This window comes from Sus scrofa, chromosome 6 (assembly GCF_054392235.1).
Source record: "Sus scrofa isolate SSC_HxYL_T2T_F1_AM1 chromosome 6, Sscrofa_HxYL_maternal_Yorkshire_Landrace_v2.0, whole genome shotgun sequence".
In the NCBI taxonomy this organism is placed as follows: Eukaryota; Metazoa; Chordata; class Mammalia; order Artiodactyla; family Suidae; genus Sus; species Sus scrofa.
Window position 1 is genome coordinate 73,902,696 of NC_139388.1, and position 17,031 is coordinate 73,919,726.

Sequence of the window (17,031 nt, forward strand, 5' to 3'; positions counted from 1 at the left end):
CATATGGATGTTCCCAGGCTAAGGGTCGAACCAGAGCCATAGTTGCCAGCCTACACCACAGCCACAGCCACGAAGGATCTGAGCCTCGCCTGCAACCTACACCAAAGTTCACAGCAACACTGGATTCCACTGAGCAAGGCCAGGGATCGAACGCACAACCTCATGGATCCTAGTCACATTCGTTTCTGCTGTGCCTCGATGGGAAGTCCCGAGAGCTCTGCATTTCTATTTTCTCCCAAATAACATGTCTAAACGTGAAGTTGGGCTCGGGCTCCCAGTGCTGCCCCAGCTTCTGCAGAAGGGGGGACGCTGCGCACCCCCAACCTGCCCTTCCCGTGATTTAGCAACGTCCTCCAAGCTCCTTTCTCAAGGTGACAGGAAGCTCTCCAAGGCCTATACCCCCAACAGGTACTCCATGAACACCCCGAGGACAGACTCCCAGACTGTTTCACACACACACACACACAGCATCCCTCCGGGTCACTGAGGCCTTTTTTATTTTGCACACAAAACCGCTGGGGATCTTGCCCCAGGCCACCTCGGAGACCGCAATGTGGGCACACATGGCTCCAGACACTTGGTGGAAGCGAGGTGAGAAGAACAATGATTTGGGCCAATCACATGATTACTGAGCTAGGGCTTCCAGCAGGTTCCAGATGGTGGAGCTCGGCTTCGGCAGCAGGTCTAAGGAAGCAGTGAGACATCACAGGGAGGGGAGGGTCGTCGACTACTGGAGGCCCCACAAGCACTGGCGGGGCCTCGAGCTGCCGAGCGACATGGAGCGCAGGTCTGATGAGCCGACGAGTGACCACGGGGCTCAGGGCCGGCCGCCCAGAGCTTACTTGGCGAGGGGGTTTCTGAAGTTCCTGCCGGCAAACTTGGCCTTGCTGCCCAGTTCCTCTTCGATTCTGCGGAAGCAGAAGGATTGCGATGGGGAGGAAATGAGAGGCAAACCTCAGCTAAGATTCCCCCCAGAGAAGGGGTCAGACACACCTCCTGCCTCAGGACAAGACTCAGGACTCGCCCAGCCTGTCCAGCTAATCCCCTAAACCAGCTCGGAGGCAGCAGGGGCGGGAAAGCACTCGGCTCTCGGGCTCCCCCGCTGCCCCCAGCGTTCCTGAAGGACAAGAGCGAAGAAATGGCAGGATCGCCAGTGCTTAGAATATTAAAAAATGTTGTTAAACGAGATGACAACTCAAAGTGGCGCGGGGATAAAAGGAGGGGGAGCCCAAGGGTATGTGCGTGTTTTGATCCTGATGTTAAAAAAAAGCCCCTTTGGGGCCCCAGGGAAGACTGACCCGATGAAGAGACTTGGTGCCCCTACTGCAGAATTACCACTAATTGGTGCAGTTGTGGCGCCAACATGGCAGAGTGGTTATGTTAAAAACCCAGAGTAGGAGTTCCCGTCATGGTGCAGTGGTTAATGAATCCGACTAGGAACCATGAGGTTGCGGGTTCGGTCCCTGCCCTTGCTCAGTGGGTTAACGATCCGGCGTTGCCGTGAGCTGTGGTGTAGGCTGCAGACACAGCTCGGACCCAGCGTTGCTGTGGCTCTGGCGCAGGCTGGTGGCTGCAGCTCTGATTGGACCCCTAGCCTGGGAACCTCCATATGCCGCGGGAGCGGCCCAAGAAATAGCAAAAAGACAAAAACAAAAACCAAAAAAAACCCCCAGAGTAACTGTTTCTCTTTTCTTTTTACGGTACACCTGTAGCACATGGAACTTCCCAGGCTAGGGGTCCAATCGGAGCTGCAGGAGTTCCCGTCGTGGCTCAGTGGTTAAAAATCAAACTAGGAACCATAGGTTGTGGGTTCGATCCCTGCCCTTGTTCAGTGGGTTAAGGATCCCGTGTTGCCGTGAGCTGTGGTGTAGGTTACAGATGCGGCTCGGATCCCGCGTTGCTGTGGCTCTGGAGTAGGCTGGCAGCTACAGCTCCGATTTGACCCCTAGCCTGGGAACCTCCATATGCCACGGGAGCAGCCCTAGAAAAGGCAAAAAGACAAAAAAAAAAAAAAAAAAAAGAAAAAATTGGAGCTGCAGCTGCCGGCCTACACAATAGGCACAGCAACATTAAATCTGAGCCGCATCTGCAAACTACACCACAGCTTGCAGTTAACAGAGGATCCTTAACCCACTGAGTGAGGCCAGGGATCGAACCCACATCCTCACAGACACTACGCCGACATAGCATGACAGAGGATTCTTAACCATGAGCCACAACAGGAACTCCAAAAGAAGTATCTACAGGTGAAATCCTGAGATGCCTGGAACTTGCTCTGTAATTTTCAGGAAAGCAAAGGGGGTGAAAAGAGACGAAACCCAGAGGAACAGGGGCAGCTGGAGTGTCCGGGTGAGGGGAGGGATACATGCCACCATTCACTGCATTTCTTATAAGCTTGACATTTTCCAAGATAAAGTTTTAAAGATGGGGTGACACAGGAGGACTTGGGAAATGGACGTGCCTTTTCCCTGCAAGACTGGGAAAACTAAGGACAAAAGGGCAGGTCTCCCTGTTTTCACAGGAGCTTCCCCACAGAGAGGGGAGGACCTGAACAGTGGAACCGCGGTCTGCCCTTTGGCAGTCATTCCTCCTCTCTCTGACCTGAAGGACCCTTGTCCACAGAACGGGAGATGAATAAGACCTACGAAGGCTCCCTTCCCGCGCCCAAAGGTGGTCATTAAATTGTCTAAGGCGGGGGCTGTTCCCTCTCCAGCCACACGAGGGCGGCGTTGTGTGGAACAGGCCCGGCTCTGGGGCCATCCTGCCAGGCGGCCACCCACCCCAAAGGAACACAGCGGGGGCCAGCACCCAGCCCCAGCTCAGGGCCCCCCTTGGAGGCTGCACCCACTCTTTACCTGAGGATCTGGTTGTACTTGGCCAAGCGCTCGGATCGGCAAGGTGCGCCAGTCTTGATCTGGAAGGAAAGAAGGAAGATTGCTCGAAGTGGACACTGAATCTCGTGGGCATTTTAGGCAAGGAGAGGGTGCCACGGCAGAGACAAGTTTCTTAAGGAGGCCCTGAGCCTGGGAAGGAGGGGATAAAGGGGGCATCCAGGATCCCATCTCCCCTCCCCCACCACCACCCGGGTCTGTGCTCAGGCCGCCGAGGTCAGAGAGAAGCAGCAGGCCTGCTTGCGTGTCGGGCGCTCACCTGCCCGGTGCAGAGCCCCACCACCAGGTCAGCGATGAAGGTGTCTTCGGTCTCCCCGGAGCGATGTGACACCATGACGCCCCAGCCGTTGGACTGCGCCAGCTTGCACCTAGAGGCCGGGGACAACCCACAGGCATGGCTGTGCCGCACGGCACGAGGCCCCTCCTGAGCCTGTGACGCATCACCCCTGGGAGGGACGGGGCAGCAGCCAAGCTCTCAACGGTGGCAAGAGGATGGCCCTGACCTCCGCTCAACCCCCGGGCACCTTCCCAGCCCTCGAGTCATGTGTGAAACACCGGACAGAGGTTCCCCATCCGGATGAGGCCACCACTGCCCGGTGCCCTGGTCCCTTGGGGCCACTGCTTACTTGAAAAGCCACATTGCGTTCTACCTCCAAGCCTGCTTAGAATTCTAACCAGGAGGGTCCCCCACTCGGGCCACGGGCCCTCCCTCCTGCAAGCTGCCCGTGACGCCACTTACGCCTGCAGGGACTCGGTCACCGAGCCGATCTGGTTGACTTTGAGCAGGAGGCAGTTGCACGATTTCTCAGCCACGGCCTTGGAAATCCTCTTGGGGTTGGTCACCGTGAGGTCGTCGCCCACCACCTGGATTCCCGCGCTGCCAGTGAACTTTTGCCAGGCTTCCCAGTCATCCTGGTCGAAGGGGTCCTCGATGGACACCACTACGGACAGAAGGACGAACAGCGTGTCTCCTCAGTGCGGCCTCAGCCTCCTGGCCGCCTGCCCACCCAACTCCGGGCTCACCTGCTTCACCTTCCCACCTATGGGCCAGGCTCAGAACCCGCTGCCCTGCCAACCCACCCCTGTGACGGCACAATCACCTGCCTTCCTGCGACCCCACAATTGTCGCATGGGACACTTACTGCCCAGGGTGGTTGAGAGAGCTGTGCGCTCAGACAAAAGACGTCTGTCGGGGTCCTGGCTTCACGCCCAGTAAGTCACTCAGCTGAGCATTAAATGCAGGGACGTGGGGACACTTCCTGGCCTGAACACCTGGCCCGCCATCTGCTGCGCACCCTCAGGCCAGTCCTAACCTACTCGTGCCTTGCTTGCCCCACCCTCCTGGTGTGCCAGGGCCTAGAGGTGCCCCGGCAGTCCTGGTTCTCAAGGCTCCTGTCCTCGCCCAGCAGGACCAGGACTGCCTCTGCTCAGGGGCCGGGGTGACAGTGACCGAGGGAGATGCCGCTCTGCGGCGGCCGGCACTCCCGGAGCACTCACCTGGATAGTCCCTGATGAAGGACTTGTACAGGTCGGCCAGCTGGTCCGGTGAGATGTACCTGCTGGGGTCATCGGGCGACTTGAAGTCCAGGTCATACTTGCCCGACCTGTAGAACTCCGAGGCGGCCACGTCCATGCCGATGACGACCTTGTCGGTGTAGCCGGCCTTCCCGATGGCGTTCTTCAGCAGCTCCAGGGCTGGACAGAGACGCGGTGACGCGCTCAGAAACCAGGCAGGGAGAGAGAAAACTCCCCGCGAGCTCTGCCAGAAGACCCAGCGGTGTTCTGGCCTCCACTCCCAGATTCGCTGCCTTTCCCTGCTCGGGGGCAAGAGACCCCTGCTCGGGGCCTGGAGCACAGCCGGGTTGGCGAGGGACTCTAAGAGATCTGCTCCGCGACAGGTGCTCCCCAATTTAGCGCCAAAGAACAAGTGGTGTAGGCTGGCCACGCTCCAGTTGCAGTGAGCAGCTGGGATCCGCTGTCCCACAGAACTGGCTGCACACGGAGCCCAGGGAGGCCCGAGGAAGGGGAGCCCTGCCGGCCGGGCCCCACTGTCAGGCGCGGGATCGGCCTCACCGGCAGTGCCGCCCACCCACCGGAAAACTGACAAAGACACTGGCTCCTGCTCCACAAAGGTCCCCAAGCTCTGCTGACCTTGCAAAAGGGCCCTTTTTTCTACGCTAAAATGGCTGAACAGCAGCAATTTCCTATGGCTGACCCAGGGAGAGGCCAGGTGTGTTCTTTCACTAGCCGTCCTTGAAGGCGATAAATTTACACTTGGAACACTACCTTTTTTTTTTTTTTTTGCTTTTTAGGGCCACATCCATAGCATATGGACGTTCCCAGGCTAGGAGCTGAACTGGAGCTACAGCTGCCTGCCTACACCACAGCCACACACGAGATCCGAGCCGCATGTGCGACCCACACCACAGCTACCAGCAAAGCCGGATCCTTAATCCACAGAATGGATGCTACTTGGATTTGTCTCCGTGGCACCACAATGGGAACTCCAGGAACACTACCTTTTCTTCTAAAGCAAAAACTCAAAACACGACGTCTTGTCCTAATGCCTTCTGTGTCCAATAGTCAACCCTCACCTAAGCACTCAAAGCAAAGCAACGCTTGTGCAGCACGACTGTGGCTGAGTGACCCGAGATGGTCATGGACCAGAGTCCCGAGCATGGCCGGCAGCTCTCGAACCCGGAGCACGGAGTGAGCTACAAACTCTGCCCCCACTGGGGGAGCAAGGTCGGCACGAGGAAGGAACTGCCTCTCCATCCCACTGTCAGCCCCGTTTACGTAAATCGGGGGCCACTCCAAAGTTGAATCAACAAGGACACGTCTGTTTTTGCTTTTTCGTCTGAGGAGAGCACTTGCTCCCATGCCCCTCCCCCAGACCCTGCCCGAGGACAGGAGGGGGCAAGAGCGTGCCCCCCAGAAGCTTCCCCGGGAGCCTGTACCTTCTTTGTTCTCCAGGATGTTGGGAGCAAACCCGCCCTCATCGCCCACGTTGGTGGCGTCCTTCCCGTATTTCTCCTTGATGACGTTCTTCAGGTTGTGGTAGACCTCGGCCCCGATGCGCATGGCCTCCCGGAAGGTTTCGGCCCCGACGGGGAGGATCATGAACTCCTGCATGGCCAGCTTGTTGCCGGCGTGGGAGCCACCGTTGATGACGTTGAAAGCCTGCAGGGAGAGAGGACCGTACAGCTCCGGCCCGGAGGGTCCCACCCACCGGCAGCCCTGACGCCCGGCTCCCACGTGGGGCCAGGGCAGGTCTGAAGCCACCTGGCGTCTCTTGCCTATGGTCACTGTCACCTCAAGTGCACAGGACAGACACGACAAGTGCACGTCTCATTCACCCTCCGTCCACAGTTCAGGAGACGGGAGCAGGGAAGCCCAGACCCCCAGCACCGGCTCCCACGCAGGAGCTGGAGTCGCGCCAGGATAGGGTTTAGAGGAAGGGCGTCTCGGGTCCCCGTGAGAAAGCAGACACTGGATTCCACACGTGGGACGCCCGAAGAAGCCACTCACCGGGACTGGCAGGATGACCTCGGCATTGCCAGCCAGGTCAGCGATGTGGCGGTACAGGGGCACCCCCTTCTCAACAGCGCCAGCCTTGCAGACGGCCAGGGACACGCCCAGGATGGCGTTGGCACCAAACTTGGCTACAACAGAGCAGAGCTAAATTCAGCGACATCTTAATCACCAACCTCCATCTGCAGGCCTTCCCCCTGTACCCGAGGGTACCTCGGATCGCATCCTGAGCCTTTCCCTCTCTAGCTCCATTCCACGTTCACACCTGAAATGTAAGAGCCTTGCACTTCCAGTCATGTGCTTACCCCCCAAGAGAAAGCCCCTCCTCTGGTCCACGAGGATTCCGCAAACTGCCTGAGTGTCTAAAGCACAAGCCTCTTCCGAGGAACGCCCCCCACTGCTGTCAGCAGGCTTTGCGCCCGAGGCTTAAGAAATGTGACTTATTCAAGCGAGGCGGGGACCGCAGAGGGCCACCCAGTTCATCGGGGATGACAAGACCTCGCCCCAAAGGACTCAAAGGGTCCTCAGGAGAGGCCACAACCTCGCCAGCAGATTCCGCCCGGGCCACTCACACTTGTTCTCCGTGCCGTCCATCTCAATCATCAGCTTGTCGATCTTCTCCTGCTCCACGACGTTCAGTTTCTAGGGGAGAAGGGCGGGTGAGCTGCTGACCCCGGAACCGGGCCAAGCCCCGATCTGCTGTGTGTGACCCTGGCGTGTGGCGGGCGTAGACACCACATGCTCCTCGTGTGCTTTGGGAGGATCAGGCATTTCGCCAAACACCAGGGGCCAACGACCCGTCAGGTTAAGACCTGGCCCCCGTGTCACAGAGGGGAGTCTGCTGCGGAAGCAGACGCCACACCGCACGCGAGGAGAGCGGTCTGCGTCACGCCAAAGAAGGGACAACTCAAAAGCACGGTGACTTTGGGGCGATAAATAACAGAACTCGTCGCTCGTTATTTGAAAGAGCTGTACTCGTCATGGCAAGTGTCTGCTATCACTCAGCAAAACAGCTGGTGGCAGATCAAAACAACGAGTTTCGGTAAGAGTATAAAGCAATGAGAATGGTGTCTGAAAAACTGTCTCAAGGAGTTCCCATTGTGGCTCAGCGGTAGCAAAGTCGACTAGTATCCATGAGGCGGTTTGATCCCTGGCTTTGCTCGGTGGGCTAAGGATCCTGCGTGGCTGTGGCTGTGGCGGAGGCTGGCAGCTGCAGCTCAGATCTGGCATTGCTGTGGCTGTGGTGTAGGCTGGCAGCGGCAGCTCTGATTCGACCCCTAGCCTAGGAACGTCCATGTGCTGCAGGTACAGCCCTAAAAAGACCAAAAAAAAAAAAAAAAAAAAAAAAAAAAATCCATAGTTTATGAAAAATGAGTCAGTTGCCATGGATATTAACACCCCTGGAGAGCCACTCTTGAAATGTGGATCTTAACTCCCCAAAGGTCAAGATCGTCAGAGGGAGGAGTTCCCGTCGTGGCGCAGTGGTTAACGAATCCGACTAGGAACCATGAGGTTGCGGGTTTGGTCCCTGCCCTTGCTCAGTGGGTTAACGATCCGGCGTTGCCGTGAGCTGTGGTGTAGGTTGCAGGCGCGGCTCAGATCCTGCGTTGCTGTGGCTCTGGCGTAGGCCGGTGGCTACAGCTCCGATTAGACCCCTAGCCTGGGAACCTCCATATGCCGTGGGAGCGGCCCAAGAAATAGCAACAACAACAACAACAACAAAAAAAAAGATCGTCAGAGGGAAACAGCCAGGCTGAGATAGCCTCCCGGCCCTCGGATCCGATTCCATGCGTGGTTAGACTGGACACGCGGGCAGAGGGCGTCACAGCAAAGGCGAACTCATTCACAGGCAAGCCAGGGAACCCAACCGGCTTCTTTAGCTCTCAGAATAAGCTCGTCCACCAACAGGAAAGCCCACTGGCCTGGCCTGGGAGGCGCTCTGATGGCATAATGTACATTAGTTATCAGGAGGCAGGTCCTACCTTGCTAACCAGGGCAGGCGCAATAGTTTTATTGATGTGCTCAACAGCCTTTGAGACACCTAGAAGGAATAATCAAATCAAATTACCGACATTAATGAAAACCAGGCTTGAGCAGCATTGCTGGAGAGACCCCCTCACCATGTCAGCCCAGATATCCAGAGCCCCCCAAAGCCCTTCCATGGGACCTCCTTCAACCCGTGGCCCTCTCCCCTGGAATCGGAGGGCGGTCTGGCCCAGTCTGAGTGCTCTTACCTAGGACCCCCGAGGTTAGAGCCACACACAGAGCAACCATCCAGAATGTCAGGAGGGGGGTTAGTTGGCAAGGCCATGCACTGGACAGGCCAGCGGCACAGACTAAAGGATGTCCAGCGTATTACCTGTGTGCACAAGGCTGGCGCCAGGAACTCGTTAATATACTTAACGGGTCTGGAGACTCCTGACCAGTAGAGATGGACAGAGAAGGAAACAAGTAAGACTCAGAAGAGAAGAGGCTATGAAGGACACCGAGTGAGAGAGAGAGAGGGACAGGAAGGCGGGGAGAATGCCGCGGGGACCACGCACTCCTCCTTGCAATCAAGGGCCGCACTATCCTGCCTGAGGCGAACATCCGCCTGGGCCCGAGGACTGTCTCAGCAGAATGGGGCCAGCACCGGAGACGCTGCCGCTGCAGCGCCAGCCCAGGGTCTCCCAGCCTCACCTCATCACAGCCTCGCCCCCTCAGCATTTTTAGACTTTTTTCCTAAAAATGGAAACAGTTTTCCCCTGCCCTGGAGTGTTAACAGCACACTGCCCTACGTCTGTTTACACAGTGGGGCCCTGCAGGAGGCCACAGACCATGAACCACCGCAATGCACAGTCAAGCCCTGTCTGCCTTCCTGTAATCTGGCCACACGGGTTCTATGGGCAGAAAGGCAGACATTGCAAAAGCAGGAACGAGTCCATGCACATACGGCCCACCAGAGGCTGGCTCAGCCAGAGCTGTGCTTCCCCAATGGACCCACAGAAAGATGACGGCACCACGCCGGCTCTGCCAGTGGTGAGCCATGAGCCAGGCCTGCGGGGGTCCCCTCCTCTGAGACCAGACCCTGAAGAGGGCCAGAGGCCTACAAGGCCCACAGAGCCCTCCCGGAGAGCGGGAAGCTTCTCAGTGGTGGCTGATGTGTCTTATCCCGCGCTCTCTGGCTCAACCTGGAGTTCTTCACTGGAGACAAACCCACAGGAAAAACTGCCCTTCAAACACCTGCCCTGAATTACAGGCTCGGGGATATGGGGATCAGTCAGCCGGCCCTGCCAGCTCTGCCGTGTGCAGTGCACGCGCTTAACGTCAATACCTTGGGTCAAATCAGAGCCCTGCTACCCTAGAGGGCGAGCCTTGGGGACAGGGAGGGCGGCTGTGGCCCCCGGGGGCAGGCTGGGCTCCGAGCCTCACCTTTCCCCATGTAGCGCGTCTTGTCATTGTCTCGGAGCTCGAGGGCCTCGTAGATCCCAGTTGAGGCCCCACTGGGCACAGCAGCTCGGAAGAGACCTGGAGGGAGAGACAGAGGGTGAAAACCAGACATTAAAACACAGCTCCAGCCCTTGCCCAGGGCCCCTGCCCCCCAGAGGGCATCTGCCCTGACCCTTACTTCCTTCCACCCACTGGGAGACTCAGAGGGTCTGTTCCTCCTGCCTTTCGCATTTTTTCTAAAAAGTTGATTTTATTGATGTATAGTTGATTTATAATGATGTGTTAATTTCTACTGTACAGCAAAGGGATTCAGTTATCTGTATACACATTCTTTTTCATATTTTTCTCCATCGTGGTTTATCAGAGGGCATTGAATACAGTCCCCTGTGCTCTACAGTAGGACCTTGTTTGTTCATTCTATACACGACAGTTTGCACCTGCTAATCCCACACTCCCGGTCCGTCCCTTCCCCTCCCCTCGGCAATCACAACTCTATGCCTGCGAGTCTGTTTCTGTTTTGTGGGTAAGTCCATTTGCGTCATATTTTAGATTCCACATGTAAGTGGTATCATATGGTACCTTCTACATAATTCTTTCCCACATAATACCTTTCACATGATTCTGCGCCACACAGCTACTGCATTTCTCTCGTCTAAAGGAAAGGTCTAGAGCAGAGCTTCTCAAGTTTTAATGCAGATGCCCAAACAGGGGGTTTGTGTCTCAAAGGAGCTCCCAGCTGGTGCCCTGCAGCTGCTCGGTGGGCCAGCCCACCCCTAGCAGGGCTGCCAACAGAAACACAATGCAAGCCTAGGACGGGATTTAAGGTTATCTGGGAGCTGGTAACCAAGGAAAACTCTGAGCTATTTTGGACAGTCCAGCTCTCGGCCCTGCTGCCAAGCTGCCCTTAGACAACTGAGATCGGGTTGCTAGTCTCAAGTCCTCAAAGTGTTGGCTCAAGAGGCTCATCTGCTTCAGCTCAGGCGGCAATAAATGCTGTTTGGGGGTTCTCTGCAGAAGAGCAAAGCAGAAAACAGGACAGACTGGAAGAAAAAAGAATAAGGACAATAAAAGCACAGAGTTTAATAATAACCGCAGAACACAACAAGCATGTCCTGCAGATAAAGAAACCAGACACTGGGCTAAACCCAGACAGTGGAGCAGAAAAACGGCCAACGTCCTTGGAGATGGGCTGTTGTCAAAACAGGTACTTCGGAGATCGGGGCCAGGGGCCAGGGCGGAGGGGGCAGGGGTGGCGGCAGCGCCTCTTGAATCTACTTGAACACTAAGGGGTTTCCCGCTGGCAGTGCATGGAGATGTGAAGGCAAAGGAACAGAGAAAACCCAGCAGGTTTTCAGTCCAGTGAGCCGCGTGGCGCCTGGGTCACCGCAGTGAGCCTGTGTGCAGCGCACAGGCCTTCTTCACCCCGGCCCGGCTTTGTGCATCCAACAGGCTCTGCACGAGGTGCAGGGGTGATGAAAGTAAGAGGGACCCTGAGGTCGGCGAGTGGCTTTGGGGGATAATGTGTCCATGCAGGTTTGACAGTAACAAAGGAACCGCTCTGGTGGGGGTGCAATGGGGGGACAGGGTAGACGGATGCTCTCCGTACCTTCTCCCCAACCTTGCTGTGAACCCAACACTTCTCTACAAAATAAATCTAAGAAAGAGAGAAGCAATGACAGTGCTTAAAAAAAAAAAAAAAAAAAAAAATCACAATTTTTAAAAAAAGGACTAAGACACATGAAAGTTCCATTGATTTAAAGGTCAGAAGATATTAATTTTAGTCATTTTAAAGAGTTTCAAGGAAACGCCCCCTCCCAACAACCTTCTAGTGGCTTAGGTCTCTCTCGTTGCCCGAAGTGCATGAATTGCCAAGTGGAAAGTTCCACTCTCTGACTAAGCGAGGCAGGCTCATAAACTGAAAGCAACCTCTTGGCATCCACCAGGCACAGGCCCAGGAGGAATCGCATTCTGAGTGCACCCCCAAGGCGAGGAACCGCAGGTAGACTTCTGCCCAATGGATCTAGACTGCAGGGGCCTCCCCTTCCCGGGCAAAGGGGGCGGAGGACGGGAAGGGAAGGGCTGGAGGCCCAGCCGCTGATTCAGACCATGACTCAGCTCTGACGACTCAGCTCTGATGGGCAGGCCTGCGTTGGGCACCACTGGGGGATTCTGCCCGAAGCGCCTTTCCAACCTCACCTACCAGGTCCCTTTAGAAAACTGATGGACAGACAGCCGACAAGGACCTACTATACAGAGCAGGGAACCGTAAGCAAATGTTTTGTGATAACCTACAAGGAAAAAGCAACTGAATATCTATCTATCTATAAACGAACCATGCTTAAACAACTGAACGGCCATCGCTGTTATACAGTTATCACTGATGTACTCCTGAAACTAATGTGACACCTGTATATCAACTATACTTTAATAGAAATGTTTAAAAAAAGTAAATCAACTGTAATAAAAAAAAACTTTTGTTAAAAAAGGAAAGAAAATAGCCGAGACATTGCTGGAGGTAACAGAGAGCTAAAAAAGCACTAGATTTTCTTAAAGTAAAAAAAAGGTGGCGGGGAGAGCTTTTAAGGGTCCCCATTTTATGTTTTGCTCCTAAGAGGCACAGCCAAGTAAAAACATGAATCTCTGGAATGTCCCAACACCCAACACTAAAAACTGAGCCTCTGTTTAAGAGTGATTTCTGGAAACAGATGTAAGAGCACTAGAGATACACCCACCCACCCCAATCTCTTTCCTTTTCAAGGAAGAGAGACAGATCCTATTACACCCAATCTATTTATTTGGTCACAGTGAGCTGTGAAGCCAACTAGTAGTGATGGGCCCTTTTAGGGACAAGGTATCACCTTACCTCCCCACCTCACTGACCCAAGAGCCAACCTGTGTTCTGTCCCAAGTTCCAAGAAATGCCCAGACAAGGCCCTCCAGCCTTTCGAGCCACCCACCTCCCTCCAGGCAGGAGTCACGGCCCACCAGTGGGTGCAGAGGCCAAAAGACAGGCTTTCACAGCAGCCTGTCTTGCCTAAGGCGCTGTCATTTTACGTCTCTTTAAAAAAGGAGTGTGGTGCTAGCAACTACAGACACAAAGACGGCACCTACCTTTTGCGGTGTGCAGATCGACCTCAACAGTGGGGTTCCCGCGAGAGTCGAAGATCTCCCTGGCGTGGATCTTGAGGATAGACATGGTGAATTTCTGCAGGAAAGCAGAGGTCACATTTCCCATAGGCCATCATGCTTACTAGTCAAGGGGTCACTTTGGAGGATGGCTAGGCTCCAGTCAGCATGGACTGAAAACTGGATGTAGCAAGGCCGACCAGAGTGGGGGCAAAAGCCTGCTGGAGAGCCGTGGGAACTGGTCCTAAAGAGGAGGTTGGGGGCAGCTCTGCAAGGCCCCAGAGCTCAGGGCTCATCCTCTAAGAAAAAAATGTGTATGCCCGTGGGAAGATGGACGTGATGAAGGCATGCAGGACGGCAGAGGAGGAGGCAGTCTGAAACGGGTTACTGTCACTAGTGACAGTGACGGCTAGCACTGAGTCAGGACCAAGGGGACATGAAGGTCATAAATCAGCACATCTGAAGTGGGGGGTGGGGGAGGGAACCAGGGGGAAAATCTGGTATGTAATGAATTAAAAGTTGGGAACATAATGCATCAAGTTAAACTTGAGGTTGCAGCAGGATGTTCAACTGGGAGATATTGCATAATCACCTAGAAACTCTGAGTTTGGAGGCCTGGAGTGGGCCCCGGGTCTGTGTCAATTTCCGGGCCTTTCATACCTCACAGTAGTTGGGTCTTTAGCAAAGAAGGACACACCAATAACATTATCTAATTAGTGGTCCTTTCAATGGGCATTTTATTTTACCCCATTTTAAAAAAACTTCATTATGAAATGCCATGATTTGTAACTAGAGGAAAGAGTCTATCTGTGGGCACTAGGGTGTACCAAGGGAAGAGGCTTCCTTTGAAAACACCTTAAAAAACAAACAAACAAACAAACAAAAAAACAAAAAAAAAGGATGGAAATAACAAGTCCTCAAAGAAAGCGCCCTTCTTGCTTCTCCCCCCCACCCCAACCCAGGGCTCAAAAAGGAAGAAACTAATTGAACGACCTGTAGGACTGGGAGGAACTAAACTGAAGTTCAGAAGCCATTATCTAGCTGGGCTCCCCTCCAGGGTCTTCTCTGGAATGTTCTGAAGCAGCAAATAGCATCTTTTTTTTTTTTAACTTTCAAAATTAGATACTGAAGTCACTTCTGTGGCTTTGTTGTCTATGTAACAATGGAGTTTTATTCATTAGCCAGGAAAAAGGTATCTAGTTTCTGTTATCGTACAAAAAGACCAATTTGTTTCAACATATTTTTTAGTTTGAAGATTTGGTAACTTTTGAGTTTTGGCAAATCATATACCTCTGTAACATGTTCATCACCCAGAAAAAATCCCCTTTAAATAAAAAAAAAGAAAAAGAAAAAGTCCCCTTTAGCCATTTCCAGCCCCTCCCCCAACTCACCACTGATTTTTTTTTTTTTTTCCTTTTAGGGCCACACGTGCATATAAGTTCCCAGGCTAGGAGCTAGATCCGAGCTACAGCTGCCAGCCTACATCACAGCCATAGTAAGGCCGAATCTGAGCTGCATCTGCGACCTACACCGCAGCTCACTCCAAGGTGGAATCCTTAACCCAATGAGCAAGGTCAGGGATGGAACCTGCGTCCTCATGGATGCTAGCTTGGGTTCGTTACCACTGAGCCACAATGGGAACTCCCCCACCCCTGATTTTTGCTTTGAAGTTGTGAGGATTTTATCTTTTGTTTCATTTTAGCTATATTAAGGCAATCAACTTATTTCATGATGTGAAAAAAATTCAACTTCTCTTTAAATTGGATAGAAAAACTTTTCCCCAAACTCATTACAATTCAGGGATCACAGACTGGTGCGTCAGACTAGCTTTTTATCTGCCTGGACTGAACCCCGGACCAGGGGCAGCGTGAGTGGACCCGCCGGCCGCCACCTAGGTGCGCCGAGGGCAGGTCAACAAGTGGCCCGTACGGCCCATGGGGAAGACCTCCCTGCAGAGGAAGCACAGAAAGAGAATTTTTCTTAAAATACATCCTTTTTATGTTAGACAAGGGGCCGATTGTTGGTGGCCAGCCGGGGGAGCCGGGATCGGCTCGTGCCCGACTTGGGCGAGGTCGCTTGGAAGGCTTCCCAGTGACCACACGGCTCGGCTGCAGCTTCCCCATGAACAAGAGCCTTCTGAAGGCGGATCATGCCTGCTCATCCCGGAGCAGCGACGGGCTGGACACCCAGACGTCAGGCCACCAGCAGGAGGCAGGGGCTGCGCTTCCCGGGCAGGTCTCCTTTCCGGGCCCCTCCCAGCATTTTCGGAACGGCCTGGCTTTAATGAGCACGCGGGTTGGGCCTGGAGCACTCCCCAAACCATCCACTCTCACCGCCTGCTGTCCTGGGGACCGCGTGCTCCACCCCCGACTTCCCGGGACAGTTACGCGGCTCCGAAACACGTAATCACAGGCTGAGCTGCATCCTTCCCCTCCGGAGAATCCCGGCGCCGCGCCCTCATCTCGGGCGGCGAGTCTGGCCCCGGGGAGCCGCTCGCGCGCGCCGACAAACCCCTTCCCGGCCCCCGCCGAAACCCTGGGCACGCCGTCTGGGGGACAGGAGCGCCCGCGGGCCTGGGGGACCCACGAGCCGCTTCCCCGGGCGCTTGCTCGGCAGCCCTCCCTCGAGTCCTCACCCGGCCGCTGAAGGTCGCCGCCCGAGGAATAAGCAGAGGGAGCTGCAGACGCCGAGAGCGAGCGTTAAGCCAAAAGGTCCGGGCGCTCCGAGTCCCCCCAGCTAGTCTCTGCGCCGCGGGCCTGGACTTCCTGCCCAGCTCAGGAGACCCCGCCCACTTCCCGCCCTTCGGGCCCGCCCACTCCGTGCCGCCTCGCCATTGGCCCGGCGCGCCGTCACTCGGGCCCTCCCCTCCCAGGGAGAGGCGAGACTGCGGTGGCCGCCACCGCCCAGAAGAGGGGGCGACATCCTTCAGAGGTCGGGCGGGGCTGGGCTGGGGGCCCGACTTCCCGGCGCCCGGGATGGGGGGCGCGCGAGCCCCCGCCTCCTTTCGCTCCCGCCCCACGTGGGGACCCCAGGCTGAGCCTGGTCTGTGCCGCCTGGGCCCCGGGGCAGGGGCGGGGCGGCGCGGCCGGCATGAGGGCTCGGGGCTCGGTCACGTACTCCGAGTCCCGCACGCACGCAGCGTCGCTCCGGCGCCGCACGTCCGGCCCACGACCTTGGTGACGACCTTCGCAGCCCGCCCTTCCGGGCCGGCCCACCCCACTCCCCGCAGCGCTGTGCCCGCGACCCTGTCGGCCTGGAGACGTTGGCGGCCGCGTGGCCAGACTGCGCTCCCGCGCCGCAGAGCCGCTAGCTGGGCCACGTGCGCCCACTCGCGCCTGCGCGCCCGGCCGCCCGCCAAGGTGACCTGGTTCCTTTGTCCTTGTCGTTGGTCACACCTGAGTATCAGACCGAGAGCCAAAAGGAAATTGACTTTCCCTTAATTACACACTTCCCACGTGCGTGCCCTGGGTTAGTTCGCTGTGTGGATCTTAATGTTGCATGTGATGCTTTGAGATTGGAATTTCACATAAACCTGGAGATTTCTCAAAGTTCAAAACAGGTAACATTACACTGTAGTCTGACAAATGAAAAACAGGCAAGAGTGGGCGCAGTTATTTTCCCTTCTTGAGAAAGAACTCACACCCATTTCAGATCAGTTCTGCACGCTTTCCCTGCTCAAGGGAGGGCTTCCTTTTCTAATGGAGTTACTTTTCGTATTTTCCCAGTTTGTGAGTTTGTAAGCTAAAACAATGTCATACATTGCCATATTTTCCACATCGTCTTGCATAGATTCATGTATGTATTTGAGTTTAATCGTTTCTTCTGGCCAGCTGTAAAAACTTGCTGTACTTCCTTAACTCTTAGAGTGTGGTAAAGGTGAAGTCCTATTGAGTCCACAATCATTTGTTTTCTATTGACTAGGAAGAAAGAACTGTAGGATTAAATTCAGCAAAAAAGCGACAAGGAAATTATAAAATGTTTCCTAAAAAATTATATGAACTCGGCAAGGAGAGTTTGTGATTTCACCGGCAATACACTGATGTTTCAGACTTCT

At 55.1% G+C, this 17,031-nt stretch overlaps 1 protein-coding gene across 7 annotated transcripts; it reads right to left on the reverse strand.

Moving 5' to 3' along the window:
- Nucleotides 1-474: 474 nt before the first annotated feature.
- On the reverse strand, nucleotides 475-16,285 carry ENO1 (enolase 1). Of its 7 annotated transcripts, none has more exons than XR_014807007.1 (12): nucleotides 15,613-15,719; nucleotides 12,963-13,056; nucleotides 9,834-9,929; nucleotides 8,405-8,463; nucleotides 6,995-7,064; nucleotides 6,420-6,553; nucleotides 5,849-6,071; nucleotides 4,389-4,586; nucleotides 3,631-3,832; nucleotides 3,151-3,259; nucleotides 2,373-2,914; nucleotides 475-1,194 (listed from the first exon to the last, which is right to left on the reverse strand). XR_014807007.1 is itself a non-coding variant. In XM_021095279.2 (12 exons), the coding sequence occupies exons 2-12, from the start codon at nucleotides 13,045-13,047 to the stop codon at nucleotides 839-841; spliced, it is 1,305 nt and encodes a 434-aa protein (XP_020950938.1). In that variant the 5' UTR covers nucleotides 13,048-13,056; nucleotides 16,095-16,285; the 3' UTR covers nucleotides 475-838. The 7 variants fall into 7 exon arrangements, 5 of the variants coding, with proteins under 5 accessions (XP_020950938.1, XP_084818846.1, XP_020950937.1 ...); XR_014807006.1 differs by having other exon boundaries at nucleotides 475-1,603; nucleotides 2,271-2,914; XM_021095279.2 differs by lacking the exon at nucleotides 15,613-15,719 and adding an exon at nucleotides 16,095-16,285 and having other exon boundaries at nucleotides 475-908; nucleotides 2,856-2,914.
- Between the last annotated feature and the right edge of the window lie 746 nt (nucleotides 16,286-17,031).